This window comes from Notamacropus eugenii, chromosome 1 (assembly GCF_028372415.1).
Source record: "Notamacropus eugenii isolate mMacEug1 chromosome 1, mMacEug1.pri_v2, whole genome shotgun sequence".
NCBI lineage: Eukaryota > Metazoa > Chordata > Mammalia > Diprotodontia > Macropodidae > Notamacropus > Notamacropus eugenii.
The window spans coordinates 236,577,601-236,594,371 of NC_092872.1; the positions used below are offsets into that span (position 1 = coordinate 236,577,601).

The 16,771-nt window shown below is 46.4% G+C and overlaps 1 protein-coding gene across 33 annotated transcripts in view; it reads left to right on the forward strand.

Moving 5' to 3' along the window:
• The window catches only part of CAMK2G (calcium/calmodulin dependent protein kinase II gamma), a 60,072-nt gene that overhangs the window by 11,782 nt on the left and 31,519 nt on the right, over window positions 1–16,771 (forward strand). For all 33 annotated transcript variants that reach the window (XR_011971498.1, XR_011971499.1, XR_011971500.1 and 30 more), the window contains exons 3-5: window positions 2,127–2,186; window positions 13,067–13,121; window positions 14,486–14,551. Coding sequence is in view for 28 of the 33 variants with exons in the window: in XM_072628156.1 (XP_072484257.1) it covers window positions 2,127–2,186; window positions 13,067–13,121; window positions 14,486–14,551 (181 nt within the window). In the remaining 5 variants the exon portion in view is untranslated. The remainder of the gene's footprint in view (window positions 1–2,126; window positions 2,187–13,066; window positions 13,122–14,485; window positions 14,552–16,771) is intronic.

Sequence of the window (16,771 nt, forward strand, 5' to 3'; positions counted from 1 at the left end):
TGTAGCCTACCCCTCCTTCCAAAACAGAACCCTTCATAGGAGCCTGCCTGGGTTAGGACCCATGCTGTGGAAAGAGAGAACGAATGAGACAAAAAGCACAGGACAAGAGTCCTTTCCAGGGTGGTCTGCAGGGTGGCGCCTGTTGCTTGTACTGGCTTAGGCTGAGCAGGTTGGCTGGTGCCCTGTAGACTGAGCCCCAGGCCAAAGGGAGGGTGAGTAGAGCAGTGGATCTAAGCAGAGGAGGCCAGGGCCACCCATCCCTTCTTCCCTGCTTGGGAGTATGGGTAGACCTTCTCTTTCACACTCTGACTCACTGGTTATGCCTGAGCTCCCTTATTTTTAGCGCTCGTGCTGCTTTGGGGCTGTAACCATTAGCCAGTAAGAGACTTAAGTGAGGAGATAAGCATTAATCTCCTTGGGCCTTCCCCCTCAGCCCTGCATCCCAAGCCACCCTCTTGCCCACACAGACTGGGGTAGCCAGGCACCAGAAGTGTGTTGGGGAGGGAGCGATGGAATAGGAAGGAGGGAGAGGGGAGCTGCAGCTTCAGTGTACCCCAAGCCCACAGCAGGGGACATCCTGGATAGTTTCTCCACTAGTTGCTGGGGAGGCACAGGTCCCCCAGAGTCAAAGATATCCATCATTCTCTAGCGCCTGGATCACTCTGCTCATCTCTTTTTGCCCCTGCCTGGGATCGATGAGATGTTAGTCAGATGTGGGAATGATGCTTGGGCCCGGCCCTCCCTTAGCCGTACCCTAGAAAAATCAAGTGTGCTTAGGAACCATGCTCAACCTGGGGGCGGGAAGGGGCTGATCCAGATGAGCAGCTGGCCTGGATTAGCCAGGCAGCAAGGACACGCGCCTCATCTCTGCCTGTTTCCTTTGCTTCAGTGAACCAGAGCCACTTTTCAGGGTTTACCCTACCAGGGAGGAGCACTGATATACCCAGCACCTCACATGTCTATAGCCTATGGGGGGCTCTTTACAGCTCGGGCTAACTGATGGATTAGATGGCAGAGAGTTTAATGAAGCATGAATTTTTGAGGGTTTTTGTTTGTTTGTTTTTAGCTGGATATACTTTCCCCTAAGCACCCATGTGTGTAAGCTCTTTGTAAGGGAAGGACACCCCGGCTGTCCCCCCAGTTGCAGATCTTTATACACAATAGGCACTTAATGAATGTTGAATTGAGCATCATGGTGCTCAGGATCAGAGCTGTCACTAGAAATTTTTCCATCTTTGGAAAAAACAATTTGGACAGGGTAGGGCTGGGGGTGGGGATGAGGTATAAGACTGTGGGTATAGTTTAGTTGGAAGAGAGATGCTGGAGCCACAGAACCCTGCTAAACTCATGAGCAGAGGAAGGAGAATCTCCCTTCCTCTATATTCAAGTGCCTCACAACAACTAAGATCCCATGGGAAATGGACCACAGGACCATATATCCAGACTTTGAAAGGACCTCAGAGGCATCTGGTCCAACCCTTTGGCTTTATAGATCAGAAAATAATCCCTGGCAGGTGCCCAGGAAGGAGTGAGACTTGAACCCACATCTTCTGACTTCCACTGTATCATCCATCCTTTCTCCTGCCTCAAAGTCACCCTTGGATCTTCAGGAGCTCAATCTTCACCTCTGCCCTTCCTCCCTTTAGTCAGAGCCTATTTTATTTATTTAGAGCCCACTAGATTCCAAATCACAGAGCTAGACCTTGAAAGGACCTCACAGACCTTTACTAGTATAATCCTCTAACTTTATAGACCCAAGAAGGTGAAAAGATGTGTCCAGGGTCACACAGGGAGTGAGTATCAGATTTGGAATTTGAACTGAGATCTTCTGGGCCCTCACCCAGGCCTCTTTCCCCTGTCTCATGCTTCCTTATGTAGAATTGGGAGGAAGCCAGATTGATCTAGAATTGACTTTATGGAGAGGGTAAGATCCAAGAGGGGTCTTTAGACTTCTCTGGGGAAAGAAATTATTCATTGATAGGGGATCAAATCTTCACCATTCTCCAGGGAGGAGAAGCTGTTTGGAAGGGAGCGACACTCTGAAGTCCTGGCACAATGTCCTTTTCTCTTGCAGGGGAGGTGGATGGTTGAGTTGACATCTTTTGTTTTCTCTCTTATGATTGCAGATCACCAGAAGTTAGAACGGGAGGCCCGAATATGCCGGCTCTTAAAACACCCAAACATTGGTAAGTGCTTTTGGTTTCACTGGTTTGTTCCTTGCCTGTTTATGGAAGATGGTGGAAACAGTTCTGTCTTTGGGGGATGTCTGTACACATGTTCTTCTTCTAGCGTCTGGTTTGGCTCTTATGTGTTTAAAAAAAGGACAACGGCAGTCTCATTTCGAGTTATGGGATGCTCATAATTACAAAGTGCTTTTTATGTCTGTTGTGAAGGTAGCGTGGAAAAAAGCTGAATTTGGAGTCAGAGAACCTGGGTTCAGGTACTTGCACTGCTACTAATTAGCCATATGACTTTGAGCAGATTGTTTTCTCTCTGGACCTCAGCTTCCTAATCTGTAAAATGGTAAGGGAAACCCCTAAGGTCCCTTCTGTCTCTGTATTTGTGAACTGGTGATCCTATTTGGTCCTTACAACATTTCTGTGAGGTAAGTAATATTGGTATTGTTATCCCCTTTTTTCAGGGGAGGAAACTGAGGCTCACATTTGCCCAAGGGTATCATTGCTTAATCAATGGGAAAAGTCAAGATTATAGGACTGTAGATTTAAGAATTGTAAGTGATCTTAGTGGCCCCTCATTTAACAAGTGAGGGCACTAAGGTCTAGGGAGCTTAGGTTAGGAGGTTCTTGCCCAAGGCAGATCCAGGACTCGAACCCAGGTCCTCTGCCTCTGACACTCATTCCCCCGTACCATGAACACAGGTGTTCTGACTCCATACCTTGGATTGGGGCCTTGTGCTGAGCCACAGATATGTCCTAAGTAAGGGGCCTGAGCTCCCCAGATCCTGCAGGGCCTGTTTTCAGACCAGGGGTGTTTGTCATCCTACTGTTTGTCTCCTGACTCACCTTTCCTCCTTTCATAGGCTGAGTTCCCAGGGTTCTCAGCGTTGGAGGCAGCAGGCAGATTCTGCCAGTGTCCCTCAGTAGGGCCCACCCCTAGCCACCTCAAACGGGTCAGGATTTTGTTTCTGTACCTGAAAGCATTTTGTCTCTGCTACAGTTCCATGCACACTGGAGGGGTTTCCATGGTGCCTGGGTTTGTGTTCCCCCGGAGCCAGGAAAGCAAGCTACCCAGGAGCAACTTGGACTCCAGATACAAGGAAGGAGAAAAATTAGGAGTATTCTCTCCCCCCTTTTCCCTCCCCTTGCCCCCTCGATGTGGGGAACAGGAGTGGATTGTCTGCCGTTCCAAAGCCTGCCGAGTTTTGCCTGACACAACCTACTCCAGTTAAATTTTACATTGTTCAGCTGAAACAGTCTTTGGCAAAATTGTTGGCCTTGATTTGCTGCTCTTTGACAAGGGGCCAGAAATTAAGCCAGCTGCCAAGTCTGAGTAGAAACCAGGGCCTTGTCTTGAGGGAGAGGCACAGGGGAACATCTCATGAGCTTGGGTTTTAAAGTCCTCCGGAAGGGAAAGGAATTTTCCGTAGCTATAGCTGGAAGATTTTGGGGGCTTCTACAGTGCCTGGAGGGCCAGGCCTCTGGGCTTCTGTCAGAGCCAAGGGCTCTGTGGTGACTTGCTGAAGATTTACACCATTATGAGAATTCAGCATCTCTCATTTATTAGTGCTGCAAAGCCTTATGTCTGGGATAAAGATAATAACAAGCTGGCATTTATGTACTGCTGTAACACTGGCAAAATACGTTATTTCATTGATCTGCATAAGAACCAGCTGAGGTCAGCCCTGCAGGGATCTTTATCCTCATTTCACAGATGAGGAAACTGAGTCTTATCACATCAGATGACTTGCCTAGGGTCACACAACTAGTATCTGAGGTGAGATTCATATTCACTTTTTGCTGGCTCCAAATCTAGCACTTGATCAATCAATCAGCAATTATTTGTTAAACATTTTCTATATGCCAGGCACTGTGCCCTAGGATAGTATTCTTGATAAAAAATCTTCTCTCTCTTACTAGACTTTAAGTAGGGATCATCTTTTATTCTCCCCCAGTACCTGGCACAGTGCCTTGCTTCTAGGGGAGTTCTGGGTAAATAATCGTTGAGTAATTACCCAGAGTCACACTTGTAGTAAGATGTCGGAGACAGGATTCAAACCCAGGCCTTCTTTCTGCTGGCTTGTCGAAATTCCTTGATGCTGGGAGGGTGGCAAGCACCCATGTGGGTGATCACAGGTCCTGCTCAGAGCCACGGGGAGAGGAACCGTCCTGAGGTAACCAGAAATCAAACCGTGCAGGGCTTTACAGCTCAGAATCTTCATCTTGAATTACACCCCAAAGCAGATTGGCAACTCTGTGCAAAGGTGTACTCTGTTCCATGGAACGAACACCTTCAAGCTGATAGGCCCTTGTGTTCTCGATTTGCCCAAATTCTTGGGTGGTCTTTCCAGATAGACATTCTTCCATTCCCAACTCCCTGCCTCCGAAAGGCACTGGATTGATCAGTTTTGTTCCTCTTTAATGGGAAAGGGGTGGATTCTGGGAATCTGAATCAGAGAACAGTACCCACAGGCTCATAGGAAGAAGAAAAATGGTGTTGTGGGCCTCCATAGCCACCCAGGAGTACCAGAGCAGGGTGAATCTTGGGGCACAAGCCTCAGTGTTGAGAGGCAACCACTTCCAATCCCCTCATCCCTATCCGTTGCTCCTTGAGTGAAGAGGAATATATTTCATGACTAACAGAAGACTGTGATGTATTAGATTTGGAGTCAAAGGTCCTGGGTTCAAATTCTGGCTTTGTTACTTATTACCATTGTGACCTTGAGAAAGTTACTTCACCTCCTCTGGGTCTGAGTTCCCTCATCCATGAAATTTTTAGATTAGGTGGGCTCTAATCTAATAGATTTAAGCCCTTAAATCTTAGGCCCATGAACTCCCCGCCTGCCAAATAAATGAATGAAAAAACATTTCATTGAGACATAAGAGAACAAAGAGCCGAACCATGCTATTTACCTATGATGGGGTTTCCACCAAAAGGTCAAGGAAATATAATGAAGGATATGAAAAAATGGATCAGAAAGGACATGATATGATTATATCTGAAAAACAATCTGGACTTTTTTTTTATCACTGTATTTCTAACCATTTTTCCTCCTCGCTTCCCCGTCCCATATTTAAAGAAATCAGATAGGTGACTTGGTTTTAGCTTAGTTTGGTAGCTCTTCCCTCCCCCACCCCCACCCCCACCCCCAAACAAGAAAAGACAGAGCGTCAGTTTGTTCTGACATTTCTTTACTCTAGCAGAGGCAGTAGGCAACGTGGGGTTAGGCCCTGGATGGACCCTTTGCAAGGCTAGAATCTGTGGGCCTGCTATGGTGACCCCGTTCTGAGATGGCTCTTGGTGTCTTGTGCTGGTGGGAGACACGTTGACCTGGGGCTCTGTTCCTATGTGAATAGTTGGTGAAAGGGAGGGAGGGAAGGAGGGCCTGAGCCTGAGAAAGAGGGCCTGGAAGATGAGGCCCTGCTTGGCTCCTCTTGGAGATGTGGCAGCAGTGGCCAAGGGAGCTGTGGGGACGTTGCCATGGATTCTGACCTGGCTTGTGGAAGGGGGCAGAGGAGGTGGCTTGGTGCCTCTTATTCATTCTTTCTCTCCCTCTGCCCCCATTCTCCAGGGTCGTGACCCCCTTGGCTCCATCTCAGTGGACAGGATTGAACATTGGTGCTGGACAGAGAGAGGTCAGGTTTTCACCAGCTAGTTGTCCTCAGACTCAGAGGCACCTGATTGCAGCAGGTCTCTTTGGTGGAAGGAGTCAGAGATTCATTTTTCTCCACACTCTCTCTTCCTTAAGTAGAATTGCTTTCTGTCCTAGGAGTTAAAGCCCACTGGTTCCCAGGCTTCTAAACTCCAGGGACCCTTGGAAAGGAACAATAAGGGCAATTTTGAGAGCTGGGAAAGACAACTCTGCTAACTGCTTAGTAAAGTTCGAATGGAGCATGCTGTCTCCATTGGCACCCTGGGGTCTACCCTACTCTAATGTCCTAGAGTCTGTGACTCCTTCTTAGAGTCCAGGCTATTATGAAGGCTGCCCAGCCGGATTCACGCCTCGGTGTGCTGGTACCATTCCTTGGTGGAGCATAAGGAGGTTGATCAAGTCTTGGAAAGCACCTCAGAGGCCAGTTAGACCAACCTCTGACTTCTGGCAGATCAGGAAACTGAGACCCAGGAAAGCAAAGTGACTTTCCCAGGGTTATACAGGGAGTGTCAAAGGCAGGATTTGAACGTAGATCCTTTGACTCTTGAGCCAATACTTTTTCCAGTAAGCTACACTGCCTCTTCCAGGGAAGGAATCAGCTCCCTTGGATCTTCTGTATCTCAGTCTTCCCTTCTGTCCTCTCTGCCATTACCATTAGCTCGGATTCCACCATCTGCAAGAAGCCTTTTCAGATTCTCTCTCTCCCTTCCTCTAAGATTACTTTCCATTTATCCTGTATTTATCTTATACTTCATGGTTTTGGGGGATTTTTTGTGCTTCTATTGACTTCCTTAGAATCTAAACTCACTGAGAGCAAGGACCTTCTTTTTACTTTTTTTTGCATTTCTAGTACTTAGCTTAGTGCCTGGCATATAATAAGAGCTTACTAAATATTCTTGATAGACCCATTCTGGGGCCCCTCCATCTCTGGATCACAGGATCTTAGAGCTAGACCTGGCCTAGAGCTCTAAGGCCACCTAGACCAATCCCTTCACTTTCTAGATCAGCAAACTGAGGCCAAGGGACTATGAAGTGACTTTACCCACGGTCACACGGGTAGTAAACCTCAGAAGCAAGATTTGAACCCAAATCCCACTGACTATAGAACCAGTCCTTTCCTTAGTATCCTAGGCTGCCTCCCACAGCTAAGAAATAGACCTCCTTTAGATCTTCAGGGGTTCAGTATTCACTTCTACCCTCTTGGCCTTTACCCTGAGGCCTGTTAGGCTCAAGATGAGTGTGGCAAGAACTAAAAACGCAGCAAAGAAAGGAGAAAATTCCTTGATAATACCACTTGCTAAAGAAGTGCCTCTGAGGACTCCTGCAAACACCTGCTCAGAACTCCAGGGCATGATGGGCTAACCCCTGCCCCTCCCAGCCAAGAAGTTCTAGATCCACTAGTGGCTGGGATTGGGAGGAAGCCTTCAGACAGCCTCCCCACCCTTTGTTCTCCCCCCTGGCTGGCTGTTTTGACAAAGGTTTGTTAGCAGAGATGTAGGATGCTGTTGGGTGATTTCAAGAGAGCTATAAGCAGGAGCATCCCACTTTGGGCTGGGCCTTTGTCAGTCCATAAGCCTACGCAACATGAGGATAATGTTGGCAGCATCGAGGAGAGACATTTGGGGATTTGGCCAGGCTCTGAGCATTTTTGTGTTTTCTTTTTTTTTTTTTACAGTTTAAGGAAAAATAGTTATGTTTATTGCTGAAATACTATAAACACTCCTAAGATGTTGGAATCCTCGTGCCTAGGACCATCCGCAACAGAATAGAGCCGGCTTCTCCAGGAACAAGGAAGATGACTTCCTTGTGAGTTAGAGAGAAAGCCTGGTACCTTGGGCATCAGGGGATGGATGGAGCAGGTCAAGCACTGTCAATTAAATGAGCTTCCAGAATCAGCTATAGTCTAAACAGAGTCCTTAGTATAAACATGATAGAAGTCGGAGAGAAGCAGCTCTCTTTGCCTTCACCATCTTTCTGCTTGCCACATAATGCCCAACACATTTGTTGTTCAGTCATTTCAGTCACATCTGAATCTTCGTGACCCTATTTGGGGTTTTCTTGGCAAATATCCTGGAGCAGTTTGCCATTTTCTTCTCCAAGCACATAGTAGGTACTTAATCTTCCTTGTCTTGATTTTCTTCCATTTTGCATGTGACCCTGTGATGAGGGTGCTTAAATTTGCGTGTGTGTGATATGGATGTCTTCAGCTGTCTGGTGAAGCTCACAGACCCCTTCTCAGAATAATGTTTGAAAATGCATAAAATGTAGGAACCAGTTAGGTTGAAATAGTTATCAGTGTATTTTTTTTAAAAGTTCATGGACTCTAGGTTAAAAATCTCTACTCTAGGAAGATGATAGGCAGCTGTGATGCAGTCGAAAAAGTAACAATAGCTAATAATGAGTTAACATTTATATTACACCTATTATGTGACAGATACTGTACTATAAAGCGCTTTACAGTGATTTTATCCTAACAACAACCCCGGGAGATAGGTTGTTGTTATTATATTGATATTATTATTATCCCCATTTTATAGATGAGAAAACTGAGGTAAACAAGGGTTACTTGCCTAGGGTCACACAGCTAATGTAATAATAATAACAAAAGCTAACTATGTAGTGCTTACTAGGTGCTAGATAGTGTGTTAAGCACTTTACAGTGATCTCATTTGATCCTTACAACTTGAGAGGTAGATATCTTATTTTTCCCCTTTTACAGTTGAGGAAACTGAGGCAGAAATTAAGTGACTTGCTCAGGGTCACACAGCTAGTAAGCGTGTGAGGCCAGATTTGAACCCCCAATCCCTGCCTCTGGAAGGCACTGGATTGATCAGTCTTGTTTCTCTTTAATGGAAAAGGGGTGAACTCAGGTCTCCCTGTCTCTAGACTGGGCACTGTATCCACTGTACCAAAAAAGGCATTGGCTTTGGAGTCGGTACCCAGGTTCAAATACTGCCATTTACCACCCAAGGAACTTTAGGCAAGTCTCATCAATTCTCTGGGATGCAGTTTCCTCATCTAGAAAATGAGGGCCTTAGTTTAAGGTTCCTCCCAGGTCTGAGCCTGTGGTCCTGGGGACAGACTTTAGGGGAAGCCTTTTGGTTTGCTCAGATTCTTCCCCTGTGTTCCTTCAGGGTACAAGGGCTATCTGACCCTGGCAGGGGTGGAGGCCTCCGAGAGGCCATTTTTATCTGCCGGTGCCTGGGCTCTCTGCAGTCTTTTCTGTGTTCCCAGGCTTGCCCAGCGGTGCTGTGTGCAGAGCTGAGGGAGGGGGCCAGGGCTGACTCTGCTCTTGGCTCTGGGTGAGTGGGATCCTGTAGTGTGGGGGAGGAGCAAGAGCAGGCCCGATTCTGCAGTAATCCCCTGAGCCTGCCCATTTGCGGCGGGTCCCTGCTGGCCTGTCACCTCCCCATCCTGCCACTGTTAGTCACCGTTCTAACGAAGCTGGTCATTAGCTTCTGGGACAGATGATTTCCAGGGGATTATTTGTATTACACACTTTAATGCTTTTTAATAGCAAATTTTTAATTAAATGGGAAAGGCCTTTTGGAATCAGTAGAGCAGCTGCCACAGCCACACTTAGCACAAGGCATGAATTTGGAGGAACAGCTGACTAGTGTCTCCTGGTTGAAAGTGCTAGAAGAAAGGATGGATAGGTGTGAGACTTAGAGTCAGGAAGACCTGAATTCAAACCCCTCCTCATGTACCTGCTAGCTAGTTAGCTGTGTGACCCTGAGGAAATCCTTAATGGTCCTCAGCCTCAGTTTTCTTATCTGTAAAATAGGGATAAAAATAGCACCTACTTTATCAGAATTGCTATGAGGCTTAAATGAGATCATGCATGTAAAGTGCTTCCTAAATCTCAAGGCATTCTATAAATGTTAGCTATCATTATTCTTCTCCTTATTATTAGCTATTATATTAGTACCTGAGGCAGCCAGGTGGTGCCGCTGGCGCACCTAGAGTCAGGAAGATCAGAGTTTGAATCTGCCCTCAGATACTTCCTAGCTGTATGGCCGTGGGCAAGTCCTTTAACCTCTGTCCACTTTGGTTCCTGTCATCTGTAAAATGGAGATAATAATGGCACCTACCTCTCAGAGTTGAATGAAATAAGGGGATATTTGTAAAACCTTCAGGTGCTATATCAACACTACTGTTGTTGTTATTATAGGTTATGAGGTAAGGAAAATATGAGTCTTATACATCCCCTTCCAGCTGGCTGGAAAGCCCTCTTCTTTCTCTGCTGGTCTTGAAAGGGGCAGGTTTGGATTAAGAATGGGTTCCTTTGAAGGCAAGGCAGACTTAGGAGCCCCAGGCCTTCTTTGGGGAGCTGGATATTGCCTGCGCTCTAGAATGAATGATACCTGCCATCCGTCCGTCTCCAAGAGGGAGAGAGAAAACGAGGTGGATAATCAGTGGTTCCGTGGGTACACTGTAGGCAATTAATAAATGCTTCTTGATGTTTTAGCTTTTGGCATGATTTGTAATCTTGGATCAAATTAGGGAGGCAAGCAGACTCCACATGAAGGTTTAGGAGATCTGTAGTGAGTTTTGCCTCATTTTCCTCATTTGTCAAATGGGGGTGATGCCTACACTTTCCCTCTTCTTTCCCTCTCAGGATCTCCTGATAAAACATGTGCAAATGCTTTGAAAAGTAGACCTCTTCTAAAAATATACAGTGGACTCTTGGGTAATTGTGAGACAACAGCCTTCATAGAAGTCACTCCTCCTAGTTTTATACCTCTGGCCAAGAGCTTTCCTGGTTGAGTTTGGGTGGTACTGAGCAATACCGTTTGTATTCTAGAAGACAGGGAGGGAAATCTTGCAGGGCCCAGGGCAAAGCCCGCTTTCTCTATGGAGAAAGTTCAAGGGAAAAAAGTAGCCCAAAGGAGAGGATCCATCCTGCCTCCCTTTCATCTGAGATGGGAGGAGCAGAGAGTACAATCTGCCAAGGGAGTTGAACACTAAGGGCTTACTTAGTTGATACTTCCATCAGAATGATGATCGAGGCTTGGCAGCCTACCCAAAGGTGGCTTTGTGGGCAAAAGATTGGAGAGGAGACCTGAAGAGAAACTAGGTTGGTTCTTGGCCCAGGAGATGTGGCGGGGGTAGGGAGTGGGAAGAGAGTCTCGCCTTCTCTACTTAACCTTTACACATGGTCTGTCTTTCTTGGACATCTTGCTGTATTGCCTTGGATATCTGCTGCTGTGGATAAGTGTCCTAAGTCTTTTCTCAAATGCCTGATCATCTGGTCCGATTGTCCTTTGCCCTGAGTGTTCTGGATTTCCCACACCCTTCACCCACCTTCTCATAATTCTCATCCCTTAGCTGTTCCTTCCCCTTTCCCACTTTCTTTTCCCGGCTTCATTCATTTCCTTGATCCCATTCTCCATTTTGGTTTTCCCTTCTGTAAGCTCACTCCCCTGGCATTCTTGCCTAATTCTTAGCCACTTATTGCTTTTAGTGTCTTTTCCCCTCCATCCCCTATAATATCTCCGACCCCCTGCCCTCTCCTCCCACACACACACCCTGCTTCTCTACTAATATCCAACAGCAAACATTTATTTTAGGGCATGTTATGTACAAGGGCACTGGGCTAGGTTCTGGAAATCCAGAGATTAAAATATGACATTGTCTCTTTCCTCAAGGAGTTTGCAGAGTATCAGGAGAATGAGACATGTACGCAAATCTTCATGAGACAAGTTACAATGTGACTAACTCCCTTCTGCTCTGTATTTGTGCCTTTGAGAACAGGCGAGATCAGTTCTCAGCATGACAGATTGAAGGAGGGAGGGATCATTTCTAGCAGAAGGATGGAGGCAGGGAGGGGAAGTTAGGGAAGACTTCTTGGAAGAGGTGGTGTCACCGGAACTGGACCTTTAAAGAGGGAACATTTCATCAGGCTGAAATATGAAGGAAGCTCATTCTGAGGATTGGGGAAGATGGATATACAAAAGCAGGGAGGCAGAAAAAAAGACAGATTGAGGTTCCAGAATAGTAAGTAAACCAGTTAGACTGGAGCATAGACTAGGAGATAAAGCTGAGGAGTCAGATGGGAAAGGGCTTCGAATGCCAGGGTAAGGAGACTGTATTTGATTTGGTAAGTGATGAGGATGTGCTGACGTTTCTTGAACAAATAAGTAACTCAGACTTACATGTTACAAAGTTTCCTTTTGGGAGAATTGAAAAGGAAAAGCTAAAGGCAGAGGAATTAGTTTATTATAATAATCCCCAGCCTGAGCAAGAGAAGTGAGCCATGCACAAGTATGGAAAGGAAGGGAGGGATAAGGGAGATACTGTGGAGGCAGATCCGATGGGGCTTGGCCAAAGATTGGATGTGGGTGTCAGGAGACAGGAGAAAGCTCAAGATACGACTGAGGTTTCAAACCTCGGTTAGTGGAGAGTGCGCTACCATAATTAAAAATAGGGCATTTTGGAGGAAAGGAGCCAATTGGGGGGCGGGGGGTATGATTAGTTTTGATAGATTGTAAACTCCCTGAGGGCAGAGACTTTGTATCCCCAGCTTAGTGCCTGGCACATAGTAGTGGTTTAATAAATGTTTGTTGATGGGTTTGTTGGTTGCGTTTTGAACATGGCAAGTTTGAGGTGCTGGCAGGAAACATTCAGCAGGCAGATAAAAATTCAGGACCGTGGCTCAGCTGAGAGGTCAGGCCTGGAGATGTAGGTATGAGGGTCTTCTACTATGGAGCTGTGGGAAAAAATGAAGAGATACCTAGGAAGCAAGAAAGGAGAAGAGAACCATTTTTTCCTCATCTCTTTAAAAAAGATTCTTGATATTTTGGGTTTTTTTAAAATTTACATCATTAGATTTTCCCCTTTCCCACCAGATCTCTCCTAGAGAGCTCTCCTCTTCTTTAACTCTTACCCTATGGAGTAGACTTCCTGGTTTCTCTTTCATCTCAGCTCATATCTTGATCTCTTGGCTATATCTCCTCATTCTGTCTTGTTCTGCAAGACACTTTGTTGTAGTGGATTGCGATCTTCTCTTTCTGTTGCCCGACTTGGAGGCCAGCATGGGTGAACCCTGATGAGAGGTGAGCTCTTATTATCTCCTGTCAAGTGTGTAGCTCCTTTGATGATGTGCCAGGGTGGAGAAAAGTGAGTACTTGGGCAAAGAGTGGGCAGAGAAGGCAAGAGTCTCTCCCCCCAAAAGATGAAGGGCTTCTGGAGTCCTCTTTCTTGCTAACCCCTCTCTCACTCTCTCCTCTTTTACAGTGCGCCTCCATGACAGTATTTCTGAAGAAGGGTTCCACTACCTCGTCTTTGACCTGTAAGTGCCCCTTTGTCACTGCCAGCAATTGCATTAGAAGCATTTGGCTGGCTCCCTCCACTCCACTCCTTCCCCAGCTTAAGATAAAGGCTTGGAATTTGTGACTCCAGAGGATGATGGGAAATAGTGGTCTCTCGGAGGACTTTTCTTTTCCCCCTTCTGCCTAAGAAATAGAAGGGGCTATCATAACATGGTGGATAGAGAGAACTGACCTTGGAGTCAGAAAGTCCTGGGTTCGGATGCTACCTCAGACATGTAATGAATTTGTGACCCAGGGCAAATCTGGAATTTTTTAAGTGGCAACTCTCCAAAATCATAGGTTGCAGAGAAGGTGTTGACCTACATTGATAGAGTCTCCTTCCCAAGAGTTCCCTATACCAATGTGACCACAGATCCAACCAAAAATAAATAAATAGATGGAGATAGATAAATTTATAACACTGTTTTTGCATTCCTCACCCCCTTTGTTGGTTTTTTTGGGGGGGAGGGAAAAGAGGTTTGACCCAAACATCAACAAAGGTAATGGAGACTTTTGCACCTTTAATTCTCTGAAAGAGATGGAGACTAGCAAGGAAAACCTGAATTCAAGACCTTCTTCTGATACGTAGTAGTTATTTAACCTTTCAGTGTCCCCAAGCAGCCTTCCCACAGTTCCTAATGATGTAGACAGCATCGGTGATCAGCTTTGGTGGATGGAATTTCTACAGGAGTTCCCCACACAGATGAAATCTGTGGCTGTCACCCCCTGCCAAAAAATGCTAGAGAAAGCAAATTGGCCTTTATTAGTAACTTGGCTCCATGTGGTTTCTGCTGCTGCAAGACTGCAGTTGTACATTTTGGAAATGCCTTCTTGGTTTTCCTGGAAGCTTTCTTCCCTGTTTTTTAGCTACTGTTTCACTCGGCCCAGGTGTCCCTGGAATTTAGTTATTCCTCACATTTAATATTGGATTTCTCCCAATGGGTTCATTTGTCTCCAGTCACAGGTGTTATTTGGGGGGCCAGGCCAGGTGCTTTCTTTTAGGCCCCCATCTTGCTTCCTTCTGGTCCTCCCAAACAATGCGAAGGTCATAGAAATGTGGCTGAAATGAAGGTAATCAATAATCAAGATGATTAAGAACCTACTGTGTGCCAGGCACCATGCTAAGTGCTAGGTAGTTCAATCTCAAGACTCTACAAGACTGGTACAGGGCCATCTGTAAAGGAAAAGAGCAAGTAGAGATGACCTTGCATGACTGGTTTGGGTTTTGCTGGAAGCAGGTGTGTGCAAGTGGATTCATCCTCGCCCGTCCTGGGACTGGGATTTGGGGATTTTGCCTTCTGGCTCCTCTAATTCCTCCCTCTTGCTCCCTCTTGTTGGGTTACAGCGTTACCGGCGGGGAACTGTTTGAAGACATTGTAGCCAGAGAGTACTACAGTGAAGCCGATGCCAGGTGAGCATCAGTTAATAGAGATGCAGATTTTTTTCCTGCAGTTTTCAGTAAACTCCCTGAAGCTAGGGTTCTCTGAATTTTGATCTCAGTAGATTCTGCTGTAGCTCTTGGCTGCCTTGGTGGGCTACGTGATTTGCCTCTCAGAATCAGGTGTAATAAAGTTCGGAGGGGAGGCCAGCTGGTATAGTGGAAACAGGGCCAGCCTTGGGATCAGGAGGATCCGAGTTCAAGCCCTGCCTACCTCTAACACATATTATGTAATTGTGGACAGCCTGTAAGTGCTCCAGATAACTTGCTGAGACTTAAAAGTTATAAAGTAGTTGCCAGTCTGCCTTGGGCACTACCACTATGTAAACAGATGAAATCTCAGGTCTGTATCAAACAAGGGGGGAAGAAAGGATTAGAAATGGTTCTTTCTCATGAAAAGGGGTCATCATTTCTGGATTGGTCCTGAATTTCTTGGGTTGGGGCAGGATTGTAAACTTAACTTTAACCTTGCCTAGCCAGATTTTAGCCCAATTCCCCTAGAAACGTCCCTTTCCAATGCACATCCTCCATGGGGCGTCCAGTCCTGCAGCAGCTGCTCTGATATACTTATATCCATTCATTTATTCCACAGAGAGTTATTAAGCACTTGCTGCATCCCAGACACTGTGGGAGGCAGGATAGAGAACACAGTTAAGTGAGATAAGATCCTTGTTCTCAAGGAACCATTCTTTGCCAGGTTGCCACATTAATGTTATAGTCCTAAAGCACAGGTCTGACTGTGACGCTCTTGCTTAAAGATCTTCAACGGCTCCCTGTTACCTCTAAGAAAAATACAGACTCCTTTGGTATTTAAAGCCCTTTCTCATCTGACTCCAGGCCAAGTCTTGTTGCTCAGTCCTTTCCATCCAGTCCTTCTGCATGTTGGCCATACTGGCTTTCTTGTTGTTCCTTGTACACATCACTCCATCTCCCATCTCCCACACTCTGCCCGTCCCCTCCCTCACCCCCGTGCCTCTTGACTTGCACCCTTAGAATCCTGAGCTTCCAAATGTATCCCAATTGCCAGTTTGTACATGAGGCCTTTCCTGATTGCTCTCCACACTCCCTCAGAAAATTCGTCAGTTAGTTAGCAGTCAGTAAGCCTTTATTAAGCTCATACTGTGTGCCCAGCACTGTGCTGAGTGCCACGGATACAAAAAGATGCCCTAGGGGCTTGAACTCTAATGAAGATTAAAATTAATTTGTATGACTCTTTTATTTGTTATATGTTGTACAACATATACATTGTATAATATACTGTATACATCTTCTCCAACGTTTCCCCCCTCCCCAGTGGATTGCGAGTCTGTTGAAGGCAGGGACCATTTCGTTTTTGTCTTTGTTTTTATCCCTAGCACCTAGCACAATTCCTGGCACATAGTAGGCACTTAATAAATGCTTTCATTGAATGAGTATGGAATGAATGAATTGGCCCAAGGAGTGTATATCTGAGACTTCTGGTCTCATGATGTCTTCTGACCACTGTGGCCAGCTGCCAAATCCACATCTTGCCCTCTGGAATGAGGTTTTACCACCCAGGAGCTTCTTAATAAGAGGAGTTTTCTTATTCCTGGAGATAGCTCTGATAGCCCGGTGTCGGCTTTCGAAGAGCCCCTCCCGTGCACTGCAGATGGTTTCTAGATAAGCTTTGCCCAGCCTCCTTCTCTGGACTCTTGACTCCCCTTGCCCCTATCCTGCCACTTCCAGGTTTGGTGGGAATGGGTTGTTTCTACAGTCTGGCTTGGGAGGAGGGAGGGCATACCTTCTACCCATGGCTGATTTGGATCTCAAGATCGCACTGGTCATTTCTTGAAGAGTTTCTTGAGGCCACTACTTGTTGATCAATTTCAGATGCTTAAGCCTCAAGAAAGAGGCTCAAGTGGGAAGATAAATTCTAGTGCCAGTGGGGATGGCCTGGGATGGGGGTGGGGGGAGTGAGAGAAAAAGGGAAGAGGGAGATAGCCCTGGGAGCCTGGGGGGAGGGGGGGAGGGGGATGACGGTGCCAGTGGGCTTGGCCTGGCTCAGCTGGGACACTTCACACTTTTGCCATTTTTGGCCAGAAGGCTCTCGGCCGGCCCAGCTCTGTTCTAATTATACATTTTTGTGGAGAGAGCAGGGAGTAGCCTCCTTGTCTGGCCCTGCAGCCTGTACTGTGTGTTATAGGGATCTGCAGAGCACCTTGCCTCCGGTGG